General features: G+C 33.2%; 1 protein-coding gene across 3 annotated transcripts in view; it reads right to left on the bottom strand.

Moving 5' to 3' along the window:
- Positions 1-25,310, bottom strand: part of LOC118183548 (retinoic acid receptor RXR-alpha-B-like) — a 67,651-nt gene that overhangs the window by 10,638 nt on the left and 31,703 nt on the right. For all 3 annotated transcript variants that reach the window (XM_035353143.2, XM_035353145.2, XM_085820343.1), the window contains 2 exons: positions 20,061-20,181; positions 13,694-13,918 (listed from right to left, as the gene is read on the bottom strand). In XM_035353143.2, the coding sequence (XP_035209034.1) occupies positions 13,694-13,918; positions 20,061-20,181 (346 nt within the window). The remainder of the gene's footprint in view (positions 1-13,693; positions 13,919-20,060; positions 20,182-25,310) is intronic.

Genomic DNA, 25,310 nt, shown 5'->3' with positions numbered 1-25,310 from the left:
TAAGAAATCTTTTTTGAGTGGTTTTACTGTAGTAATATTTTTTTAATACTTAAAAGAACCAACGGATGGCAGCACAAAACAGATCTTTTTTTCTGTATTGATTTATACCTGGTTAAACTTCAAACATAAAAAATTACAATTTTTCTCACTAATTCCATAAAAAATTCATCTAGTTATCCAAGTACAACTTATGAATTTTTTTATTTATATACTCTTTTATTTTTAAAAATGCTAATATTCAGGGAAATCAATAATAAATTTTGCATTTTTTTTTTTTTTTTTTTTTATAATTTAACAAAATGTTCCTAGGTATTTTTCTGTTTGCTAGGGTGTAATATGATATGTAATACGATCTTAGAGATAAAACTTTCCTATGTATTTTCTGATTTCTTGGGTATAATGTGATCTATTTGTTACACAAGATGGGGGGTGTTATAAGTTTGGGGAGAAGGTATTGATTGCTCTTTCAGAAAAATAAATAAAAGAGTAAGATCTTTTTATTCTTTTATCCTCTTTTTCTAAAGATAGCTGTATCTTTTTACTTTACCATTATGTAATTATCAGAAAGGCATCACATGTTTTCAAAAGTTTCATAATTTGTAAAGTTGTGTGAATATGTGAGTAATAACATATATTTTAGATAAATTCTACATACTACTTTTCTTGAAAATATGAAGATAGAATTTTATAAAATTTTACATTTTTAACATTTACTTAATATATTTATACATTTAGAATAACATCATATGAAATTTGCTTCTGAAATCAGATCAGAATAAATAGTATTATTTGTACTATATTTTTAAATTATGCAGTTAATTATATTTAATTAATATTTGACAAATAATCATAACTAATTATACTTATATGTATTGCTATAAAAATCAATGCTAAAAAGTTCACTCCTAAGTTACCACCCATCTCCCTTCCAAGTTGTGCAACATTTCTTTTTCCTGTACATTTCACATTTAGGAAGCTCAAAGGTACTGGTATTCAATTAATTTCGTCAAACACTGAAAAACTTTTAATGTGCTCCTCAAAGGGTTAAATCAATTTTATAATTTTATCAAAGAAATTCTTTCTGAGGCACCTTTTACGCATATTTAGGCAGGGATATCCATTAGAACTGCATACTGATGCCTTGGCTGTGTACTACTCCAGTTGTCTGACAATGGCAGTTATCACCCAATCCAGTACATGAGCAAAAGGACAACAAAATGAAGATGAACACATACAACTGATTTAGAATTTAGTTATTGGAAAATGGAAACGAGCTGCTAGTAAGTACTGAGAGCATTACAAAACAAAATTATACTGAAGGTGCAAAAAAAAAAAGGGGGCGGACAGTTCTGTATCTCCTGTTCTACTGGGCCTATTGACGAAATTCAATTTGCATTTTTCAAGTCTCAAAAGCTCGACTTAGGACATGTATTAGATTTACATATAGCATTGTTCTAATATAGGTATTTTGACACAAAAGCAGACTTAATCTGAAATGATATGCCATTTTTTTTCCATATTTCGATCCTACAACTCAAATAATGCCAAACTGCCAAGTTCTGTAAAAATTGCACAGGTAGTTTTTGAAAAATTAGCTCTTCAATGTTAATTGAATTTGGTATATATTTATTAATCCCACTTTTTTAATTAAACTTATTTGATTCTTCCTTTCCCGTTTCGAAATTTAGGTTCATTCCAAATAAAATTTGCCCATTTTTTATGACTTATATTTAAAATCTGTACTTTTAAATAACTTTTATAAATTTTTTAAAAACATTTTGAATTATAATCTGTAAAATTTTTACCATCATCTTAACCCTCTGAGCGCCAAGGTCGGCTTTATCCGATGATGAGATTTTTTGTTACTTTGCAATTGTTTAACTTTGTTGTGAAAGTTCACTTTTTTTTCCTTAGGTGGAAGGATGTTAAATATTTGCATAATAGCCTCTAGTAATGGCAACCGCCGTCAATAAGAAGAGGTGCTTTCCTTAGTGGCACCGCAGTTCATTTTAGTTCAAGCCAGAATAGACCTGCCCGCGGAAGAAGCCAGGGGATGAGAGATTCCGGTTCCCGTCCTGTTCCGGTTCCCGTCTTGTTCTGGATCCAGTCCTGTTCCGGTTCCCGTCTTGTTCCGGATCCAGTCCGGCCGCTTAAGTCCAAAACACGTAGGAGCAGAAGTCTGAATCCAGCCAATGGAGATATATGCCGAAAGGGCTACATGGATTTTGTCTTTTAAAAGAAAGTGTTCTTCACCGTGCCGGCATAGCTGTTACTTTAAAGCACTTTGAATGTTTTCCACCTAAGATGTTAAGTTTTCGTTTATGATGTTAAGTTTTCATCATTTTTGAAGTTCCAGTTAAATAAACCTGTAAGTTTTAGACAAGGTTTTGTGTTCTTCAGAAAATTTTAGATTCGAAGTCAGACATATCACATAGGATTTAACGGAAAAATCAACATTTGGCGCCAAGCGACAGGACATTGTCTGCAAGGTAAGCGACTTTTTTATTTTTGAATCATGGAAGCCTTAAAGTTAGCACGAAGTCAATAATACAGAAGAATTTAGCAAAGCGTGTAATGAATTTGACAATGAAGAAACTAAATTTAATCAGGAAGAAAAATTAATTAAAATAAAAGTTATTGCCGAGAAAGCTAAGGTTTTGTTTGATACTGAAATGAAAATACGAGAATTAATGTTTAAAGAAATTACAGATGAGACTTTACCTATTAAGGTGAATCTGAATTATATTTTGGTAGTATATTTTGATAGCAATTATGGAAAGTAAACTAAAAGATCTTACTTCTGGTACCCCGAATGTAACTTTAACTGATCCGTCCTTTGTTCAGAATAAAATGTTATATTATCCGAAGATTAAATTGCCTATCTTTGACGGTAACGTGAAGAAATGGCTAGGATTTTGGGGGCAATTCCAAAAGATTGATAAAGATCCTACATTAGATAATAATGATAAATTTGCTTATTTGGCACAGGCTATGGAGAAAAATTCTCCCGCAGAGGAAATAGTTAAAAGCTTTCCGCCAACTGGCGATAGTTACAAGAGCGCAACTGAAGCATTGCAAACGCGTTTTGGTAACAAAGAATTACTAACGGAGATTTATATTCGTGATTTGTTAACCCTTGTTATTCAAAAACAAGGTACACACTCTTTGCGGAAACTATACGATGAACTCGAATCTAATCTAAGAGCCTTGGAGATATTGGGAATAAATAGAGGCAAATATTGTGCGATATTATATCCATTGGTAGAATCAGCATTGCCGAATGAGGTCTTAAAAACGTGGGAGAGACTTAGGTTTTCGCGTAAAGGATCAGAAAGTTTAACCGGCGAAAACGCCGAGTTAAGAGAAAGGGAATCTGACACTGAGCGCCTTTTATGTTTCTTGCGCGGTGAAGTTGAAAGTGAGGAAAGAATTTCTTTAGCAGCTAAATCTTTCAATGTTTTCGATCAATTGCCTCACGGTAATAAGAAAGGAAATTCGGGTTTAAAGATAAGAGAACCTCATTTAAAACCTACGGCAGCTGAACTGTTTACTTCTTCTCATGAAGATAGAAAAGGCTGCATATTTTGTTCCAGTATAAATCATGGTTATGCGGAATGTTTTCAGGCGCGTAACTTATCGTTGTCGGAAAGAGAAGTTTTGGTCCAAAGAACACGCTCTTGTTATCTGTGTCTGAAATTTGGACATTCTGTCAGGAGATGTAGATTAAAAACGGTTTGTTTTACATGCGGTAAAAGGCATCATATTTTTCTATGTAAGGGCCATTCACAAATGAGTGAGACAAGGGCAATGGAACAGCCTCCGAATCAGGCTGAAACACTTGCCAAAATTTCTTCAAGGTCTCCTAAAGTTTTGCTGCAAACAATAAGAGTAATAATTAAAGGAGATAAAAAATCTCATTCGGCTCGAGCTATAATTGATACTGGTTCTCAAAGGTCATATATTCTGCAAAGCACAATTCAAGATATGGGTTATAGGTATACGGTAAAGGAATACCTTAGCCACGCATTATTTGGCGGTTCAACGACCAGTTTGTGTGAACATAAAGTTTACAAAATTCATTTATCTAATACGTCTGGCTCGTACAGCTGTAACTTTGATACGTTAAGTCAGCCTGTTATTTGTAATAGTATACCTTCTATTGGACAAGGAATATGGCTTAAAGAGCTTGCTGACTGTAGAATAAGTTTAACAAATCGTTTAGAAGGACCTATAGAAATTTTAATAGGAGCCGATGTTGCAGGATGATTATCAACAGGGAATCGTAAGCAAATTTCAAACGGTCTTGTAGCTATTGAGACAAAGTTAGGATCGACGGTTATGGGAAAAACCGGGGAGTTGAATAGTGAAGGTTCCACATTCTTAGTTACTTCAATGTTGAATAAAGAGACTTGTATTTCTGATTTATGGGCCCTTGACTCGCTTGGTATTACGGACCCATCCGAACAAAAGAGTAAATTGGAATTGTATGAGGCTACCAGGCAACATTTTCTTGATACTGTAAAAATAGAAGACAACCGCTTTGTAGTGTCTTTGCCTTGGTTGGAAGGGCACCCTCCCCTGTCGGATAATTTTGAGTTATCGCTTAAAAGGTTGCACGGTACGATTAGGCAACTTGAACTGGATAATCTTCGCCAAAAGTATGAAAATATATTCCAAGAATGGCTCAAAGAGGGCATAATAGAGGAAGTATCCGTAAATGAATTGGATTTACCCCATCATTATTTGCCACATAGACATGTTGTTAAGGAACATAGTACTACGAAGTTACGGCCAGTATTTGACGCTTCGTCTAAAGCAAAGGGTTCTCCGAGTCTCAATGATTGTCTTGAAAAGGGATTAAACCTTATTGCATTTATTCCTACAATCTTAATACATTTCGCCAAGAAAAAATAGGGGTGATTTCTGATATTCGTAAGACCTTTCTACAAATTGGCCTGAATTCTAGTGACAGAAACTTCCTCCGATTTCTTTGGATAAAGGATGAAGATGGCTTGAAGCATTTTCGTCATTGTCGAGTCGTATTTGGTGTAACCAGTAGTCCATTTTTACTTGGAGCTGTTATTCAATATCATTTAAATTCAATTTTAGAGAAAAATGATGCAGATGTAAAATATCCTTCCAACATTATTGTTAAATTAATGAATAGTTTCTATGTTGATAACTGTGTAACAAGTGTCGGAAGTGAAGATGAATTACAGCGCTTCATGAAAGTATCTTCAGATGTTATGGCAGCACGAAAATTTGAATTACGGGGTTGGGAATATACCGACTGTAGTTTAGGAACCGAAACTATTGCGAATGTATTAGGTTTGTTATGGGAAAGACAAGGTGATACTCTTCAAATAAATGTTGCTAATTTACAAAATCTTCGTTTCAAGAAAGTCACGAAAAGAAGTATTTTGGCAATAGCCCATAAAGTATTTGATCCCATCGGTATAACATGTCCAGTCCTTATATTACCCAAGATGTTATTACAGCGTACATGGGAAACAAAAGTAAAATGGGACGAAGAAGTTAACACTGAAATTAAAAGTAAATTTTTGAAATGGATAAAAAGGGAAGAACCATGGGGGACATTTGTACAAAATAGAGTACAGGAAATAAGGCTTTTGACACGTGTGGAGGCATATACCTGGTCACCTTAACCCCGCAGATCTTCCAATTAGAGGGTGTTCAGTTCGCCAACTCTCCCGGTCAAAATGGTGGGAGGGTCCGAGCTGGCTTTTAAAATCCCAAGAAAATTGGCCGAGTGCCGAATTTATAACTGATGAAGCAGAAATAGCCAGCGAGAAAAAAAAGGCAGTGGTTTCATCTCTAGTGTCTACTGAAAGGTTTAGTTTGAGTGAGCGATTTTTTAGCTATCGAAGAATAGTTAGAGTTGTTGGTTGGATTCAATGATTTTTCTTTAATTGCAGAAATATGAAAAAAAGGAAAGGTGAACTCACTGTTGATGAAATTGATTTTGCAGAAAAGGTTGTAATTCGCTTGATTCAATCGGAATCGTTTCAGGATATAGAAAGAGGCACGCTTACGAATTCTTAGTCCATTTTATGATGCGGGAATTTTAAAAATTAAAACTGGTGCGTTTCGAAGAGATGACACGTTACAGTTTAGAACACCTATAATATTACCAGGAAAACATCCATTAGTTAGGAATTTAATTATGGAAGAACATAAAAGGAAAGGACATGCAGGTATACAATATATACTGAATACCTTAAGGGAGAGGTTTTGGTTGTTATCTGGCAGAAGAACTGTGCATTCTGTTTTGAGTAAATGCATTACTTGCAAGAGATATTCTGCTGTACCTGTCGACCACATATCAGCCCCACCGCCAATAGAGCGAGTAAATGATTCAGCAGTATTTCAAGTAACGGGTATAGACCTTTGTGGTCCTTTATTGCTGAGAAACAAAGAAAAGGCATGGACTTGTGTTTTTACATGTGCCATTTATAGAGCGGTCCATTTGGAGTTGCTGACTTCTCTATCTACAGAAGTGTTTCTTCAGGCTTTTCATCGGTTCGTGTCGCGAAGAGGTAAACCCACAACTGTGTACAGTGATAATGGAACTAATTTTGTAGGAGCTTCAAATACATTCAAATTAATAGATTTTGAACAAATTAATCGGCAGGCAGCCAATGAGCGAATAACATGGAAATTTATTTCCCCTGGTGCTCCATGGTGGGGTGGTTGGTGGGAACGTCTGATCGGAATGATGAAGCAAGTCCTTAAAAAAGTTCTTAAACATGCTTGTTTAAATTATGAAGAAATGTACACGATACTGTGTGACTGTGAAGCGATTCTTAATGACCGACAGTTGACAGTAATTCCTTCCGATCCTGAATTTAAAGCTTTAACTCCTGCCGACTTTTTAAAAGAAATTAGAACTAGCAGTTTGCGGGATATAAAATACGGTATTAAATCAAGTAATTTACAAAGAAGATTTCAGTATATTCAAACTGTACGAGAAGCATTTAAAAAAAGATTTCGTAAAGAATATTTGGGAATTCTCAAGGTTTCGCATAAAAGAGCTGAAAGGAAAGTTACTATTAAATTAGATGATATTGTTTTGATCGGTAGTAGTGACAAAAGACTTTTTTGGCAACTTGGTCGTGTCATAGAACTACTTCCAGGACCTGATGGAATAAATCAGCTTACAAGAGTAAAGACCCGAAATGGAATTTTGCTTAGAGCGGTTCGAACTCTGTATCCTTTAGAGGTAGCGCAAAATGATGTACCCGTGAAGCTGCAGAATGAAAAACAAGATTCGTTGTCTAAACTTAAACTCAACGTAGATGATAAATCTGTGAGACCTGTAACACGATCTGGTAGAACTGTAACTCCGCTAGACAGACTGGCATATCAAGGCTCTTTGCAATTGTTTAACTTTGTTGTGAAAGTTCACTTTTTTCCCCCCTTAGGTGGAAGGATGTTAAATATTTGCATAATCGCCTGTAGTAACGGCAACCACTGTCAATAAAAGAAGGTGCTTTCCTTAGTGACACTGCAGTTCATTTTAGTTCGAGCCAGAATACACCTGCCCGGGGGAGAAGCCAGGGGATGAAAGATTCCGGTTCCCGTTCTGTTCCAGTTCCCGTCCTGTTCCGGTTCCCGTCTTGTTCCAGATCCAGTCCTGTTCCGGTTCCCATCTTGTTCCGGATCCAGTCCTGTTCCGGTTCCAGTCTTGTTCCTGTTCCAGTCCGGCCGTTTAAGTCCAAAACACGTAGGAGCGGAAGTCTGAATCCAGCGAATGGAGATATATGCCGAAAGGGCTAGATGGATTCTGTCTTTTAAAAGAAAGTGTTCTTCACCGTGCCGGCATAGCTGTTACTTTAAAGCACTTTGAATGTTTTCCACCTAAGATGTTAAGTTTTCGTTTATGATGTTAAGTTTTCATCATTTTTGAAGTTCCAGTTAAATAAACCTTTAAGTTTTAGACAAGGTTTTGTGTTCTTCAGAAAATTTTAGATTCGAAGTCAGATATATCACATAGGATTTAACGGAAGAATCAACACTTGGTATATACTAGTTTATAATTTCAGATATTTTGCTTTCTTACTTTCATTAATAATATAAACATCATCTTAAAGAATGTAAGTTTATGAAAATAGAGACTAAAATAGCTAAATATACAAATTTAGCTAATGAAGGCTCTTTAAATATAGGTCTTCATGACAGATCCCAAAACCCGGGCCGCTCATAGGATTAAAGTAGATATATTTCTAAGTATACCTGCAAAAAAATTAGAGTTTTTTATTCAAAATTTCTGGATATTCGTGAATTTATATATATTGGCGAATTTTAAAATTTGGCATATTTGTTGAAAGCTATAATAACATCAAATGTGGTTCAGGCACTTTGCTAAAATTATTTGAAAGTACAAACAATGCAACATTTCTTCGCTCATGCAAAATGTAAAAAGGGAAAGGATAATAAGTTGCCATATATCAAGAAGTTCACCAAGTGAATTATTCTTGGTGCAAACTGAAAAATATGAACCAAGATAAATTTTTGAATTTCTCCGTAAATTTCCCACCAAATTTTACAAAATTTAATATTCAGACATAATCTGAGATGTAGAATCGAAATATTTATAAAAATTGGCATGTCATTTCAGAACAAGTTGGGTTTTGTGTCAAAATACCTATATTAAAACAGTGCTATATATAAATCTAATATATATCCTAAATCGCACATTCGAGACATGAAAAACAAAATTTGAATTTTGTCAATTGGCTCAGTAGAACGGGAGATATAGCACTGTCCCCACTTTTTTTTTGTACATCAAAGAAGCCATTTTGCTGTAGGGAAAACTGCAAATGCTGTACAGCAAGAATTCTGTATTCCTAGACTGAAAAGCAAAGTTGAAAAGATAACTGCAAACTGCGTACAGCATATATTATACAACAAGAAACAAGGAAAAGCAGAAGACTTTCTTAATCTAATACCAAAAGAAAACGTTCCATTAAGTACGTGTCGACTTTGGACCACTTTCATTAACAAACAAACAATACCAATGTATTTTCACTGCAGCTGTCACTTTCATGAAGTTTACTCTGTTCTAGCCAGTGAAATCTCTACCTATGCAGGAAGATATTGCAAAATCAAAGCAACATCAGACTGTACTTGGAAATTCCCCCAGAATCATTTCTGACTGAGGTAGTGCATTTACATCAAAAGAATTTGAAACTTATTGCACCAAAGAAGGAATACAGCATATCAAAATTTACTACCAGTGTACCATGAGAGAATGGATAAACTTGAGTGAATCCATAGGATTTTAATTGATGTTTTGTCAAAGCTGCACATGAAGATTTGACAAAATGGTTTAAATATGTTCCAGATGTGCAAAGAATAATGAATAGTACAACCACAACAAGCATAAAATAAAATAAGAGAAGAAAGAAACCCAGACTGTATAAGATTGGTGGTTTAGGAGTCATTCAGAGAACTCAGTACAGGATCAGGTTGAAATTACAATCTAAATTTCATGCACTTAACAAAGTTACAATCTATCAAACTAAATAATAGACATGAAGTTGAGAAAGTAGGATGCCGTGATGGACCTAGTAAGACATCCACTACAATTGATCATAAGAAGCCATGGTGAAGTGATTAATGAGTGTATTGTATCATCTCAAATCTAAGAACCTGACACTTTTTTTGGTTCTGTTCTCTTAACGAGACCGGATTCAGAAATGTACGAACATGTGTTTTCATTTATGTGCTTATGTATAAACACATACATTTGTACCTACATACATACATACATTTCTAAACCTGGTCCTGATAACAGAACAGTAACCTTTTTTTGTTTGTTTTTGCAGTTTGCCCCATGATCATGGTGATGTCCACACAACAGACATCTGGTCACATATCTCGGTTAGGAAAGGCTGAACATATGTGAGAAGGTATACTCATTAATAACCAACGACACTCGAGTTTGCTAGAAGCGCAGAGAGTAAAAAAGTCGAGCTCCAGATGTGAACAGAAGCAGACGTGCGTAAATTCCAGATGCAAAGCTTACGCCTTTGGACACCATAAGGTGGATATGGTGGTCAAAGGGTAAATTGGCAATAGCGATCAGCAATTGTTCGTGTAAACTTTAAACTTGTTCCACGAGATGTGAATTACAAGGACTTCGTAACTTCTCTCATGAGCTCTCTGTTTGGACTGTGCTATCTCCTATGGAATTATCTAGCTCCTATGTTATTTTCATATTTACCACTTTTGTAATTCATCATAGTAGTTTATTTAATAAAGTAGTTCAGTTCTAGAGCAATTTTATAAAAGTAAGCTTGAACTTTCGAATATGTCAAATAGAATTTCCGATGCTGAAGCTCCCAAAGGATCTACAAAGCGAAAGTATGTTTCGATGTCCATCAAACAAAAAGTGGAATTGCAGCAAAAAATGGATAAAGATATATCCTTTGTTTCTCTAACCATTCTGAAATCTGTTTATCAATTTCATGCTGCTCTGGGGGGGAAGGGGGAAATGTTGCAATGAACTGGAAGTTGATCTGTCAGCACTATCCTTATCTTCAGGGCAGATATTTTTATTTTATTCGGCTTATAATTTCTTACTAAATGTAGTATTTCATCTCAATGTACTCCGTCTTTGATATTATTTAAATCAAATTCCTCGTCATTGTAACTCGCTTCCGATAGTGAAGAAAGTGACACAGAGGTTATTGAAAACGAAAAAATTTCGATTGACAAATTAGTCGGTATTCTCGACACAGCAATTATAGAACTTGAACAGCGGAATAAAACGAAGCAACTTAAACAACTTACATTGAAAGAAATGTTTAATAAAGTAAACAAATAAATATTAAGCTTTTTCTTTTGTAAATTTTGATACCCTTTTGATCATAATTGTTCTTTATTTCATAAATTACGGTTTCATATTTTTAATTTTATAATTTCTGCATGCCATCTTACCAGATTTAAACTGATGATCTATAATCCGGAAAAATCGATAATCCGGAATCGCCGAAGTCCCAACGAGTCCGGATTAATGACTTTTGACTGTACAGTTTCTTCAGAAAGCACTTCATTAATTTGCAGATAGAGGGTTTTTTTTTTTAATGCTGGAGACCTGAAAAATGTACAATGCCCTCGCCAGGGCTCGAACCTGAACCTCTCAAATGCACATTGAATGCGCTACCGTTACACCACAAAAGCATGCTGGAAGGAAATAGAAAATATCACACACTCCCCCTTTTAAATGGCGACTAGGGATTAGAAGACCCAATTGTCAAATCCTGAATTAAATGGTGACAGACGATAATCCTTCACCTGGTGGTAAAGAATTATCATTTGTCACTATTGAATTCGGGTGCCACCATAGAGACATTAAGGTATTTTGAAGGAGGAGATGTGAAAAGCCCTTGCCGGGACTCGAACCTGGACCTCTCAAATATGAAACAAGTGTACTACCATGACGGAAAATACTTTATAAATTAATTCAAAGAGCTGCTATGATTAAGGAATTTGGGGGAACCATATTTAAAAAAGTTTAGTCACTTATAAAGTATTATTTAGAATCATTAATAAATTACACACATGGGTCAGAAAATTCTGGTTTCATACTAAATTTATGGATTTCTATTCCGCTTATACATTTCAGCATTATGCAGTCTGCATATTATAAGCAAGGAATATTATGTGACATAAAAAAACCCATCACCGAAACATGCACTGAGATATTATTTCTGTATAGAAAAGGATATAGAATTTTACTTCTTTTCCACTAGGAGTTGTTGCAGAATATTCCAAAACAAATAAAAAAGTAAAATATTACAATCTGAAAATTTTGAAATTAAACCTAACGTCTCCCACAATTTACCATTATTATTTTTAAAGCAACAGAACATCATATAATACACAACATTAGAAATAAATTTCATTCAACACAACAAAACTGTGAATGTTCATAAAACGTATCATTTGGATTTATTATTATTATATTAAATAAAGATTTAAAACTGGAGTGTGTTTTAAATCACTCAATGTACTAATAATAAAATTATGCAATTTAAAAGGTACTTTAAAGACCTTGTGCTTTTCAAATGATAACACTCTGAGAATCAGCTATGCATGAGGGTGGGCAGATTATAATCAGAGGGTTCATGCTTTACACAGTGGTGTGTTTGCAAACACACAATCATAAATGCTGTTTCTAGATGTTTTCTATTCTTCATCCTTCAGTTTCAAACAATGATAGTATGCATAGACTTTATCTTGCCTGGACATGATTCAAAAATAACTAAAAACAATATATGTCCAATATATACTAAACTAATTTGCCAGCAACTGTGAAAGCTAGTTCTCATCAGTCATAAAAGATGGCAGAAATCCTGCCAAATTTGTGCTGATCATTCTAGTGGAATTTTGAAGAAATAGATGACCCTTTTTTGATTAGATAATCACAGATTGCTTTTTATATAATCATATAATTAATAGCTAAAAGTTATGGACATAGTACACAAAAAGTTTTAAAAAATATAAGACCAAGCTTCGAGATTATTTGACAAACAAATTCATTAAAACTCATGCCAGTTATTCTGACAGTCAAAAACTATAATAGTATTTAAAATACTGTCAATTCGGTACCATATAAATTCATTAAAATATGAGTAATAATGTGCAGTTCCATTGTGCTTCTTACTACACCATTTTGCCCCACCTCAGAGTCTCAGTGGTTTGAGTATGCGCATCAGAATCTAAAAAATTGCATAAATGATTAACCTAAAAATTATTCAAATCATGTGGCTCGTAATTAGTTTTGTAAGTGGTGAAAGAGCTGGAAATGTTTTGTTGATCAGAAACAAAATGGATCAAATATTTTTATGTTGATTTAACAACAAAAATTAATAAATTATTACACAGCATAAAAAGAGAAATATGAAAATGCAGTGTATCCATTAATGGCCTTATGTCGCACATTTTGCCAACATTTCCTATTTTACTCCTGAGGTGGTTGATGGGAAAATTTCAAATTCAATATATAGGCATATGTGTGTAGACTTTTATCACTAGCAAGAAACATTTTCTTCTTGATCAGCTACTAGATAGCCATTCCAGATAATTGAATTTCTTATATTATGGCAAAGCACCCGAGAACTCTGCCTAAAAGAAAGAAGAACACTGTGAAGAAGTTTCTATGGGGAAACTGGCTTGTAATCATGCTACACATGAGAAAAATTAAGAAAAATCTATTCACTGGGATTTGAATTTAGGTGGAACAACTAGCATTCAGGCTAGAAGTAATAATATTGAAACAAGAAGCACTGGTTTGTAGTTAATATTATGAACATAAACTACTAATTTGTAGTAAAAAAAAAAAAAAAAAAATTAAATTAAATGAATTTTGATACTAATATTTTAATCATATTAGGATTTGCAAACTAGACAAATGAATCAAAATATGTACATAAGCCACATACACATTAAAAAAAATGTTTTGGCTAAAGATGCAAGTTTAATTATCAAAAGTGCACAGATTGCAAGTTTGAATGAATTCAGCATGTCACAGAAACAATTTTGACCTTGACTGTAGAGACTGTTTGCAGCAACATGCAACAAGGAAGATCTTGGAATAGTTCTAAAAGCATTATTAACACTATATGTTGAAAATTTTTTAATATTTTTTAAAAAAAAAACTAAATACCTGGATTGAAAAGAATGATTGCTTTAAGACAACCAAGTTCAGTTTTATCCATCTTCATTTCCCTCATCTTAATCACCAATTCTGACAGCAGTCTCTCAAAAATGGTTCCCACACCAGCATTGTGAGCACTGTTGCGGTGCACAATATGTCCAGAAGCAAGCACTATACCATCCTTCACACCAACAGATTTATGGCAAAAGGAAGCAATTAAAAGCTCATTCCAGCCTGCAAATACATCATGATACAACTTATGAAATATTAGCATATTATATCTTACACAATTTACATGAAAAATTCTATACAGCTGGTAAATTGTGAAAAAGTATTTATGCATTTTGAGCACAATAAGAATTCAAAAAATAACAAAAAATTAACAAAATTGATAATAATATATATATGTTTTCGGCATAAAGTATGAAATGCCAGCATTCTATATATATGTTTCCGGCAAAATATGAAATGCCGGACGTTTTTAGGCAAAGTATGATATCATATATAACATAGTATGAAACAGGAGAATTATTATATACTTTCCCTAGACATTGCATATAATCCCTATGCATTCTATAAAATGACAAATGCTCTTTAAGCAAAGTATGAAAAAAACATTTATGATAAGGCTATTATTTAAAAGACGTTCATTCCTCAAAAATACAAATGTTATTTTGAAAAATTAACACATTTTGTGCGGTCTATCTAACATATGCAACAATGCTGCTTAGCGGTAATATGAATAATAGTAACATATGATGTAATATGAAAACTTCATAAATGCAGTGTTCTCAACTAATGTGTTGATGGATATGTAGATGTCTCAGCACATAACAGATATCTGAACAAGCTGATTACAAATAAGTTGACTAAGTTAAAAATTTGTTCTAATAAAAACATACCAATCCATACATCATATGAAACATTATATTTCCCTTGTGTCACTTAAAAGTGGTGATTTTAAACGGTACTAATACCTGCCCCGCTTTTAAACGGCAATCCGTGGAACGGGTACTAGTACCTGTCCCGCTTATAAGTGGCAATCTGCAAAACGGGTACAAATACTCACTCCCGCTCATAATGTGTTAATGAAAGAGTGCCATTGAAAAACCTGTTATTCAAAATATGTAAACAAAGAAGTGGGATGATCTTGATACAACATAATAAGTTTATATTTTCTATCTGACTAATCCTGGGAACCAATAGAATCTAACTAACAACGGAAATTAAATTAAAAAACAATCATAAGTTTCACATAAATGCCCTTTATAATACTCTTTTTTTTTCTGGCAGGGCTCATAAAGATGGTTCTGCACTTCAATATCATTACATGTAACGTTTTTGTACTTGGTTGAAAATTCTTTCAACATTCTGTGACGTCATCCATATGCAGTACTCAAATGAGTTCTCATGAAATACAGGATATAACTCAGCGTCCGTGACGTAATACTGTACAGTACGGTTGCTTTCTTTTAATAGGATAAATGAATGCACTTTTGTTTTCCACAAAGATCACATCCCAGCGATTCAGTGGTGGGCAGTCCCATGGTTCCTTCTCAGTAGACATTTTGGCTTTTTTAAGTCATTTACTAACTTCTGGTAAGTAGTTTCAGTTCTTCTATATGAATCAGGAATGTATTTCATCGGAGGTGGCCAATCTGCGGCTCGCGAGCCACATGCGGCTCTTTGAAGGATTATTGGTGGCTCTCGATAAATGTACCCAAGTTCCCCTTTCATTTTTGTATTATATTTTAAAAAATTATTATCATTCCGTATGTGTTTCAAAATGTCTTTTAAATTACTGAAAACAAATATCAAAAACTAAGTGCAACGTTGTAACAAATTTCTTTTCTATCCACGTTAAGAATGGTATGACTCATCGAAAACTGTGTGAACAAACATAAACAGTGGCGTAACAGTTCCGTTCATCGGATTCTCTTCCCCTTCGACTGTGTCATGAATTATGAGAAACATACGGGAGTCAAGGCCTTGTCCAGCCGATTGCTTCTCGATGAATGACGATCTACATCAGGGATGTCAAACTCATAGGTACACTTGGGCCAAACAAACAAGGTTTAACTTTAAGCGGGCCGAAAAAAAAAAAAAAAATCAATATTCATAGAAATGTAGATTTATTTTGAATAATACAATAATAAACATATATATATATATATTTATATAGAAAAGAACAAGAAAAATTTAATGTTTACGTCCTGATATTTGACATCTCTTCTCTGCTCCTATCTTTCCTATTTCGGGAGAAATTTTGTTTGCAGTGATAACTTTCAATGCTGACCCAAGGTGAGCATCATTAATACGGTTTCTAATAGGAGACTTATTATCTTTTAAAACTGAAAATAACTGCTTGCACCGATAAGTGCTACCAAACATGGAAATAATCTCATATGCGAATTTTCGAGTATTTTCAAACCTGGCTGGTAAATATTTGTAAAATTCAGGCACACCCACTTCAATGAATTTTGCTTTCAAATTTGAGTTGCATTGAATCTCGATCACCTCCATTTGCATATGGCTGGGTACTAAGTCAATACTTATTGAGAAAATCGAAGAAAACAAAAAAAAATTTGTCTTCGAGGGAACTAAAATCATTAAACCTCGTTTCAAATTCAGTTGTTAAATTTGCAATTTTTTCTGCGTACTTTTGATACGAACAAGTATCATATAAACTTGATTTGTTCATGCTGCACGTCGGGAAGTGCGTCAAATCTTCATTTTTAAGTTGTTTTTCCCAAAGAACTAATTGACATTTGAATGCTTTAATTATGTCAAACATGTTTGTAATGATATGATCTTTTACTTGTCACGATAAATTTAAATCAGTTAAGTGTTTGGTTACATCAACCAAGAAAGATAAATCTTGTATCCATATTGGATTGTAAAACAAACTTACGTCTTGATTTTTCGTTTTTAAAAACTGACATATTTCTTCTTTCAAATCCAAGAATTGTTTGTGAATCTTGGAGCAAGATAACCAACGTACCTCGGTATAGTAGGACAAACCCGAATATTCACTACCTAACTCACTTAAGAAAGCAGTGAATTGACGCTGATTTAAAACTCAAGATCTTATAAAATTTATAACTTTTTTTATATATGACAAAACATTCTCCATATTTATTACTTTCCTGCATAGAACTTCTTGATGTATAATACAATGCATATGATGAATGTTTGAACCGTGAATTTCACTAAGTTTTTTTCTTAGTAATGCTACTAAGCCCTTGTTTTTTCCAGTCATTGATGGAGTGCCATCTGTAGCTACAGAATTTAATTTTGCCAAAGGTAGATTGTATTTCTGCAGAAGTCCAAAAACACAAGTAAATATATTTTCTCCTGTGGTAGTACCAGGCATCGGTATTAGTTCCAGTAATTCCTCAAAAATGTTAAAATTCTTGTCACAAGAACGAAGAAACACTGCTAATTGAGCTTTGCCACTAATGTCCGTGCTCTCGTCACAGGCAATGGAGAAACTTTCGAAACTAGATGATTTTGCTTTGATCTGATCACTTAAATTCGCGGCTAAATCAGTAACTCTTTCCGCAACTGTATTTCGAGACAATGAAATTGATTGAAAAGCCTTGACATTTCCAGGACAAACAATTTCTCCAGCTTTCATTAGGCATTCCTTGATGAAATCACAGTCAGTAAAAGGCTTCGAATGTTTAGCTATCAACTCGGACAAGACTTAGCTTGCATGTACCGCCGCTTCACTTTCTTGCAATACTTTACTAAACATGGACTGTTGCTTTTTCACTCCTAACTTGAGCTCTTTCAACTTTTCTTCTCTCATTAATCCTTCGTAATTGTTATATTTCGATTTGTGTTGTTCGTAATGACGTTTAATATTATATAACTTTGGTACATTAATAGTACTACTACATATCAAGCAGATTATTTTACCTTTTATTTCACAGCAAAAATATTATAATTCCCATTTTACTTGGAATATTCTATGTTCGTCATCGATTTTTCGTTTAATTTTACTACCACTTGGTTTTGATATAGACGTACTGAATACAAAGGGCTGGAATAAACACGGTTAACGTTAAAAAGTTAACAAAAATCTATCCTTTCCACAAGAGATAAATCAAAATGCTGAAATATTTCTACAAAAATATTCTAATATCACAAAATGTCAAACGTTTAGCAAAAGTCAATTCAAAACAGAGAAACTAATTCTATCTCACAGTGAAATCACTACAAATCAATCACAGCATTAAGTAAACAAACAGTTCGCTAGAACTACAGCTTCTATTGAGATGAGTTGTTTGTTCTCGGCTTTTATAAGCTTTATAATTAATTTCTCGAATATACTGGAAACATCTATTGGATTTTTGTGGATGGCAACAGCAATTACGAGATATTTATTTATTAGGTATTATTAAATGCACGCGCTGTTCTATTTTTAACCTATAATTTCTAACAATAATTTCTTTTCTGTTGTTAAATGGTTATCTAGCTACAACGTATTAAATCGATTTGTAGATTTGTTTGATCCGCTAACTGCATTTCTAAAAGAAAAAGAAATAAACTATTCAGAATTAGAAGACGACGAGTGGTTACAAGGCTAAATGTTTTTGACTGATGTCATGAAACATTTGCAAACACTGAATTCACAATTGCAGGGAAAAGATAAAATAATATCTGACCTCTCACAGTGTATATTTAGTTTTCAATCTAAATTACAGCTTTTTCAAAAGGACATTAAAAATAAAACATTTTGTCATTTTCCTCGAATTAAAAATATTTGTTCCACTGAATTCACAAAATATTAAACAAGAAAAACTCAACGAATATATAAAAAAGCTAGATGGAATATTGACAGAATTCCAAAATAGATTTCAAGACTTGAAATATTTTAAATCGTCTCTTGATTTTTCTCGGATTGCATTTGAAATTAACATAATTCAAAGTGAGTTTTCCATTTCCAATACAATTATGACCCAAAAAGCATCTGGAGAATTAGAATTAATAGAGATGTAAGAAGATCAAGCTCTATAATTAAAATATAAGTCGATGCCGATTACTGAATTATGGAAATTTGTACCAGAATCGAAGTATCCTGAATTAAAAAAGGCTGCTTGTCGAATTATTTCAATATTCGGAACAACGTACTTATGTCAATCATTTTATTCCACTTTAAAATTTGTGAAATTCAAACACCGATCAGTATTAACTAACCAGTATCTCAAAGAATTACTGAAAAGTGCTGTCACCAATTATTCACCAAATTTTAAAGAATTATCAAGAGAAGTAAAATAAATGTGTTTAATTTTTAATATTTAAATTCAATACACACATTTTGTACTTTTATTTATATGTGTTCAATAAATATAATTTCTGTAAAAAATTTCTTTAATACCTTTCAAATATGTATTTAATTGTGGCTTGCGAAAAATTTCAAATTTTGAAAAATGGCTCAGACTACCAAGGAGCTTGGCTTACCCTGCCATTTCATACTTTGCCGGAGTGTCATTTAGCATTCTATAGAGTGCCTAGGAAATGTGTGAAATAGGGATTATTTCATACATTGCCGGCTAGTTTCAGGCATTATATACAATGCCTAGGCATTCTATAGAATGCTGGATTTCAAACTTTGACAGTAACATATATATATTATTTATTTATAATATTTTACTCATAATATACATATATATACACACATAAAAACATATATTAAATAAATAAATTTAAAAAATTAAAAAGCATAAATGAAAGGAAATCTGAAATACGACATCAGTGTAAAGACTATAATACCTCAATTGCAAAAAGCATTTTATTCAAAGAATTAATTCGGGAAAGTACATTTATGTATTAATGTTTCTTCCAACAGAAAGAGATTTGTTGGAAGCAGGAGAAGTGAAAAAGAGCAACGCCTTCACCGAAAAAATGGACCTCTGGAATACGAGCTCAGTATGCAGACCACTACACCATGAAGGCACGCCAAGAAAGAGGGAGAAATACCTTACATACTCCCCCTTTTAAAGGGTGACTGGGGGTTTTTAGGGGATCTAATTGAAAAATCCTGAGTGTGGAGAATCATCACCCTTTTAGTTCGAGCACCACTGTAGAGACATTAGGTATTTTTTGGATGCAGAAGTGAAAAATGAGCAACACCTTTGCAGGGAATTGAACCACGGACCTCTGGAATTACCACCCAGCATGCTACATCACGAACGCACGCCAAGCAAGCGGGAGAAATACTTTATGAACTACATGTTTCCGAACTCACAAATTAGTAGAAACTTTCTATAGCTGCATATTTCAGGAATTGACACATAAGATATTAATGTTACATTTTTTATGTTAAAAATCAGTGACTTTTTTTCCCCACCAGAATATAACAAAGAATTACCAGATTTTAATAATATCGTTCTGTCTTCTAGAGGTAGATCATTAAAATGTGGTATATGTTTAGCCCATTCCACAAGTTGGTATAGTTGTTGATCTGCAACTTGGCAAATGTTGGTTACATCCTATAAATCAGAAAAATTTGGTAAATAAGTGAATCACAATATACAGTAGCTCACAAAATAATCGGACACTTCGGACTTTTATTTTGATTATATAACATATATAAGTTCAACATTTTTTATAGTAAATATATTTTCAAAAAGATGAAAATTAAATTGAAAAATCAATATCGTTTGTTTAAAGAAGAAAAATTAGACTTGTAATTTAAAATATGAGAAATTCAGTATTTATTCAGAGAGAATGAGCATTACTCAACCATGGAAAACAATTATATTCCTTTTTTTTTTTTTTTTTAATATTTTAAATAACAGTTCAATTTACAGAATTAATTTACAATGAGAGAAAAAAAAAACTATGCAGAACTAAATTATATTACAAGATTTAATGATGAAATTTCAGTTCAAAATAGAGAAAATAATAATAAGCAATATCTATTATATTCGCTTGGCACCTACAAATAAATACAATTTATTTTTCCACTCATATTAATATTTAAATAATTTAAATCAAAATTCTGAACATTTTGTAAATTTTTACTGTATAACAGTTTTCCCTTAACAGATATTGCAAGCAAAGTAATTTAAGTAAAAAATGGAACTTTTCTGGAATCAGAAGATAGGAAATTGCTTCATGCAGTCATCCTTTAACAGTTAAAGCTTAACTAACCGGCATACTCGGAAATTGCCGAATATCTGAAAATTCCGGATAGTGGAGCGTAACTGGTAAAAAGGGAAGGTGGGTAGATTGTAGCCGTTCTTTAGATTTTTCAGCTAAATAATGATTTTGATATCTGGTGTTCCATATAAGGAAGAAAAGTTGTTTATTTAGTTTTGGCTGGGGAAAAAAATCTGCATTCGTAAAAAAAAAAAAAAAAAAGCCTTACAGCAAAAAATCAGCACTGAAAACAAAAAAATAAGTGCTTTAGCGAAAAAGTAAGCACCTATGAGGGCTTTTATATTTTATTTTCAAATATAAGGACTTATAAACACTTGTAAGAACCGCTACAAACCCTGTAATTGGAAACTTTTAGTAATAGCCAAAAATGACAAAAACTAGCATTGGCTTTGGCTCTTAATTGTTACGTTATTATTAAATTGTATTTCATTATTTTAACTTCTCTCTAACTATCAACATACAAAAAAAATAGTGTGAACATCTATTACCATACTAAATATTTCCTGACTTAATATAATAGGAAATTTTATGAATAAATCTTTTTTAATGCCACAGAAATATTAAATGATTATAAAAATCATTGTAGAATATATACAAAAATAACATGTCAAATCTAGATGGGGGAGACTCAAAGTAGTCTTTTAACTATTATACAAATACTATTTAATCTATTAAAAAAATAAATACCTGAACAGTTGAGAAAATAAACTGTATAATAAGCTTGCTTCATTAATGTTGTAATATGCACTAATAATGTGTTATAGATGTTCTCAATTACAGGAATATCATATTTTAAAGAGAGGGAATTTGTTCAATTTTCAGATTGGTAGATTCAAAAGTTATCAAAAAGTTATTGGCAAAGATCAACTGCTATGTGGTTGAAATTCTAAACCCAAAAAATCAGTAAGAAGTTTAGAATATAACCTCCTACTAGTACAGTGAAATTAATAATTTTCCTTACTTACATCTATTAAATAATTTATATATTAATAATACATTACTAAATATATTAATGATATATAGTGAAACTTACTGAAGACAACCATCTACAGTCCCAGGAAATTTAAGTCTTTTATATAAATGATTGTTTTGGCAAATATAATTATTGATGATATACAATAATGATAGTCATCTATGTCCTCAGAAACGACATTTATTTTCATAGGTGGCCTTCTATGAGAGGGTTGTGAGAAAAAATTTGGGGATTTTATATTGTTATAAATTTTGTATACATGTAAATAATTTTAGTGAAATTATATGTAAATTCTAGTATTTCTTGTACAATGTAATGAATGGCATCAAAAAGTGAAACATCGCCAGAAAAATAGGATTACATGGTAAGTCCATTTAACACTGAGGTAAATGGTTTGGCAAGAAATCACCAAAAGTCACCATGCTTGACAACAATTTGGCAACACTTTTGTATGAGCTCTAAGTAATTGTAACTGCATCCAATCCTACAATAACTGTAACTGCCTTTCAACAGTTTTGAGAAATCAAAGGTACTCAATTTCTCCGTAAATGGGTGAAAACTATATTTAAGACAGCATCAGTTTTCAGTTGAGTTCAGAACATTCAAAGATCACCATGCCAGCCTTGCTTTTACATGCATTTTGCATTGCCTTATGCTTAATATTTTTAGAAGTGTAAATTGGTGACTACTGATTGTGCTGACATACTAGAGAAGACCTGTATAAATATTTTTGTCTGAAAAATTCCAGAATTGTAAGTTTTTTCTGGGAAAATAAACCTCATCAAGCTATCATCAATTCTGTGTGCATTCAATCCATTAAACCTGCACGTATGTAACAATTTTTGGCATAAGAAATGGAATTGAATGTTGGGACAAAAGGGTTGGAGGAGAAATTACGAAAGCTGGTTCCATTGCTGCATTCCTAGAAAAGACATAAGGAGCTGTCAGGTCCAACAAAGAGGAGATGAAAATGAGCCAAGAAAAGACAGACTATCAAGTCAGTACCAAGAAAAGACTGAAAAACAAGTCAAGTGGAAATTACTACCACAACAGAAAACAAATTTGATGTTATGGAAGGCAAAATACATATGATTGAAAATAAAGTTGAATAAATAAAACAGTTTCTGCTGTCAAATAACAAATTTGATGACAAAGTTTAAGCTGTTGTCAATTAGGCTGACAGATTGAAGAAGTCCATAGTGACAAGCGGAAACAATTTTGTTGGCTTTAAATTTGTATCTATGTCTTTTCAACCCTCTCAATTGTTCTCCACATGTAATGGAAAAAACTCCAGGCAAGAGAACAAGACTCTAAGTGACTATAGTTCTCTATAATAGTGGACACGAATGAGATTCTGAAGCTAAGGCCTGCCATCTCGCCACTTCTCCAGAAAGCAGATGCAACGAATATCATTCAGACTCTCTCCGACTAGAATTATGAAGCTCTATCTATTGCCTTGCAGCTGCACTTTGGCAAGAAGTATTTAAAAGACTACAGCACACTTCAGCTAAGCTTGCACCAACAGAGGCCCCATTTTAAAACACTTCATATTTCTGAAATGAGTGGTGGCAGTAACAGACTCTTCATCAAGAACATATAAATGGAGTTCTTTGCAATATAGCTATCAATACAGAAGCCAATATTAGATCATACGAACAGTTCCAGCTCAATAACGGGGAACTGAATTCAGCCAGGACGATGCCCTGTGTTACTCTCCTGACTGCAAATGGTAATAAAATTGACATTGATGAAAAGTTAAATGTTAACATCAGTTTGTAGGTGTAACATCATAACATTACATGGCATATGTGGCAGATATTATAGACCCTTGCATACTCAGTTTAGAGATTTTTCAAGGAAATACAATTTTTCATTGGACTTTAAAAATAATGGACTGCATTCTGCCTCTGAGGACATAAACCTCTTCGGAATCAAAGATAAAGGATTTAAATCCATCAATCCATCCACCAAATAATAGTTCAAGACAATACTGCAGTACCAGCAGATGGCAATAAAAACATTCTCATTGTCATGAATTACTTTGCAAAGTGGCCTGAAGTCTATCTTATCTTTGATCAAAAGGCTGTCACAGTAACAGAGGTAATGCTACATTGTTGGATTTCCAGGTTTGGAGTGCCTCTCCAGTTCCATTCTAATCAAGGAAGGAATTTTATCTCAACTGTCTTTTACGAACTCTGTAAACTAAGCGGCGTAGACAAAACCCAAACGACACTTTTACATCCACAGTTAGATGGCATGGTAGAACAGTTTAATCAAACCATCTTTAATAACCTCTTGCTGATGGTTTCCAGAAACCAACAGGACTGGGACAAAAAGTTATCTCTGTTTTTACTGGCCTTACTGCAGTGCTGTCAATGAGACTACCAGCCATTCTTAATTCCAGATGCTCATTAGTCGTGACCTTTGTCTGTCTTGTGATCTCTCTCCTCTTTGGTCACCCTCCAGATGCACCTTCATCACCCGATGAGTGAATTCTAAATCACCACACATGGTTTGAAGCAGAGCTGTGGAGTCGGTAGGGAAAATGACTGACTCCGACTCCTGGAATTTTAATGATTCTGACTCCTATTTCGACTCCCTCATATATATATGTAAACATATACACATGGGTTAAAAAGCATTTTTTTAATATAAAAGAAGTAATATATGTTACAGATAAAAAAATTGATGGCATAGCAAATTATTTATATTAATTACTATTTATTATGAAATGGAAAAACTGACATTAGTTATTTCTAAGTTCAAATGGATAACTTCGAAGCAGATTAAAAAAAGCTGAATTCAGTGTTACATACACCAAAACTTCAACTGAATACAAAGCAGAAGAGATACGCTTTTATTCTGATTCCCTCATAGAAAAGAGCTTTCGCCGCCCAACCGGTATAGTGGTTAGTGTCTGATGAACATAGTGACTGACACAAAAAATGTTAAATGATGCTATGTCGAATTTAAAAAAACAATTTTCGACAAATAACGAAATTTAACTTTTCCTTCGGTCTCCCAGTTCCTACACTCGGGAAAGTTTTGAACTCATTGTGAAAAATAAATTAGAAGTTTGACTCCCATATGACAAAAACTGGCTGGGATATTTAATTCAAAATGCAATTTTTTATGTCATTTTCAACTTGCCTTGAAGGATCTGGTAATGAAGTTAAAATTATTCAAGGAAATAACTTTAAATGAAATGCAGCAAAAAAAAAAAAAAAAAAAGGGGGGGGAGGTGTAATTTAATAGACGATACACGGATGTGTCTCCATATGAGATTTTTAACTATTAAACCTGATCCGATAAAAATCATTATCAAAATGTTGGCTCCCGGAAGGCTGGAATTTTTTTTTTGGGGGGGGGGGGTATTGCAAATTTATTGGGGGGTCAAATTTTTTTTTTTTTTTTCCCCCATAGGGTCCCTAGAGTTCTAGTCACGCCACTGGTTCAGAGAACTGAGTTGAGCCATGCAAGCTT

The sequence above is a fragment of the Stegodyphus dumicola genome, chromosome 7 (assembly GCF_044657685.1).
Source record: "Stegodyphus dumicola isolate Sdum_Otavi_A_Nest chromosome 7, ASM4465768v1".
Taxonomy (NCBI): Eukaryota; Metazoa; Arthropoda; class Arachnida; order Araneae; family Eresidae; genus Stegodyphus; species Stegodyphus dumicola.
Note: the sequence above shows the minus strand (reverse complement) of the source record. Positions and strands in the feature narration are given on the sequence as shown.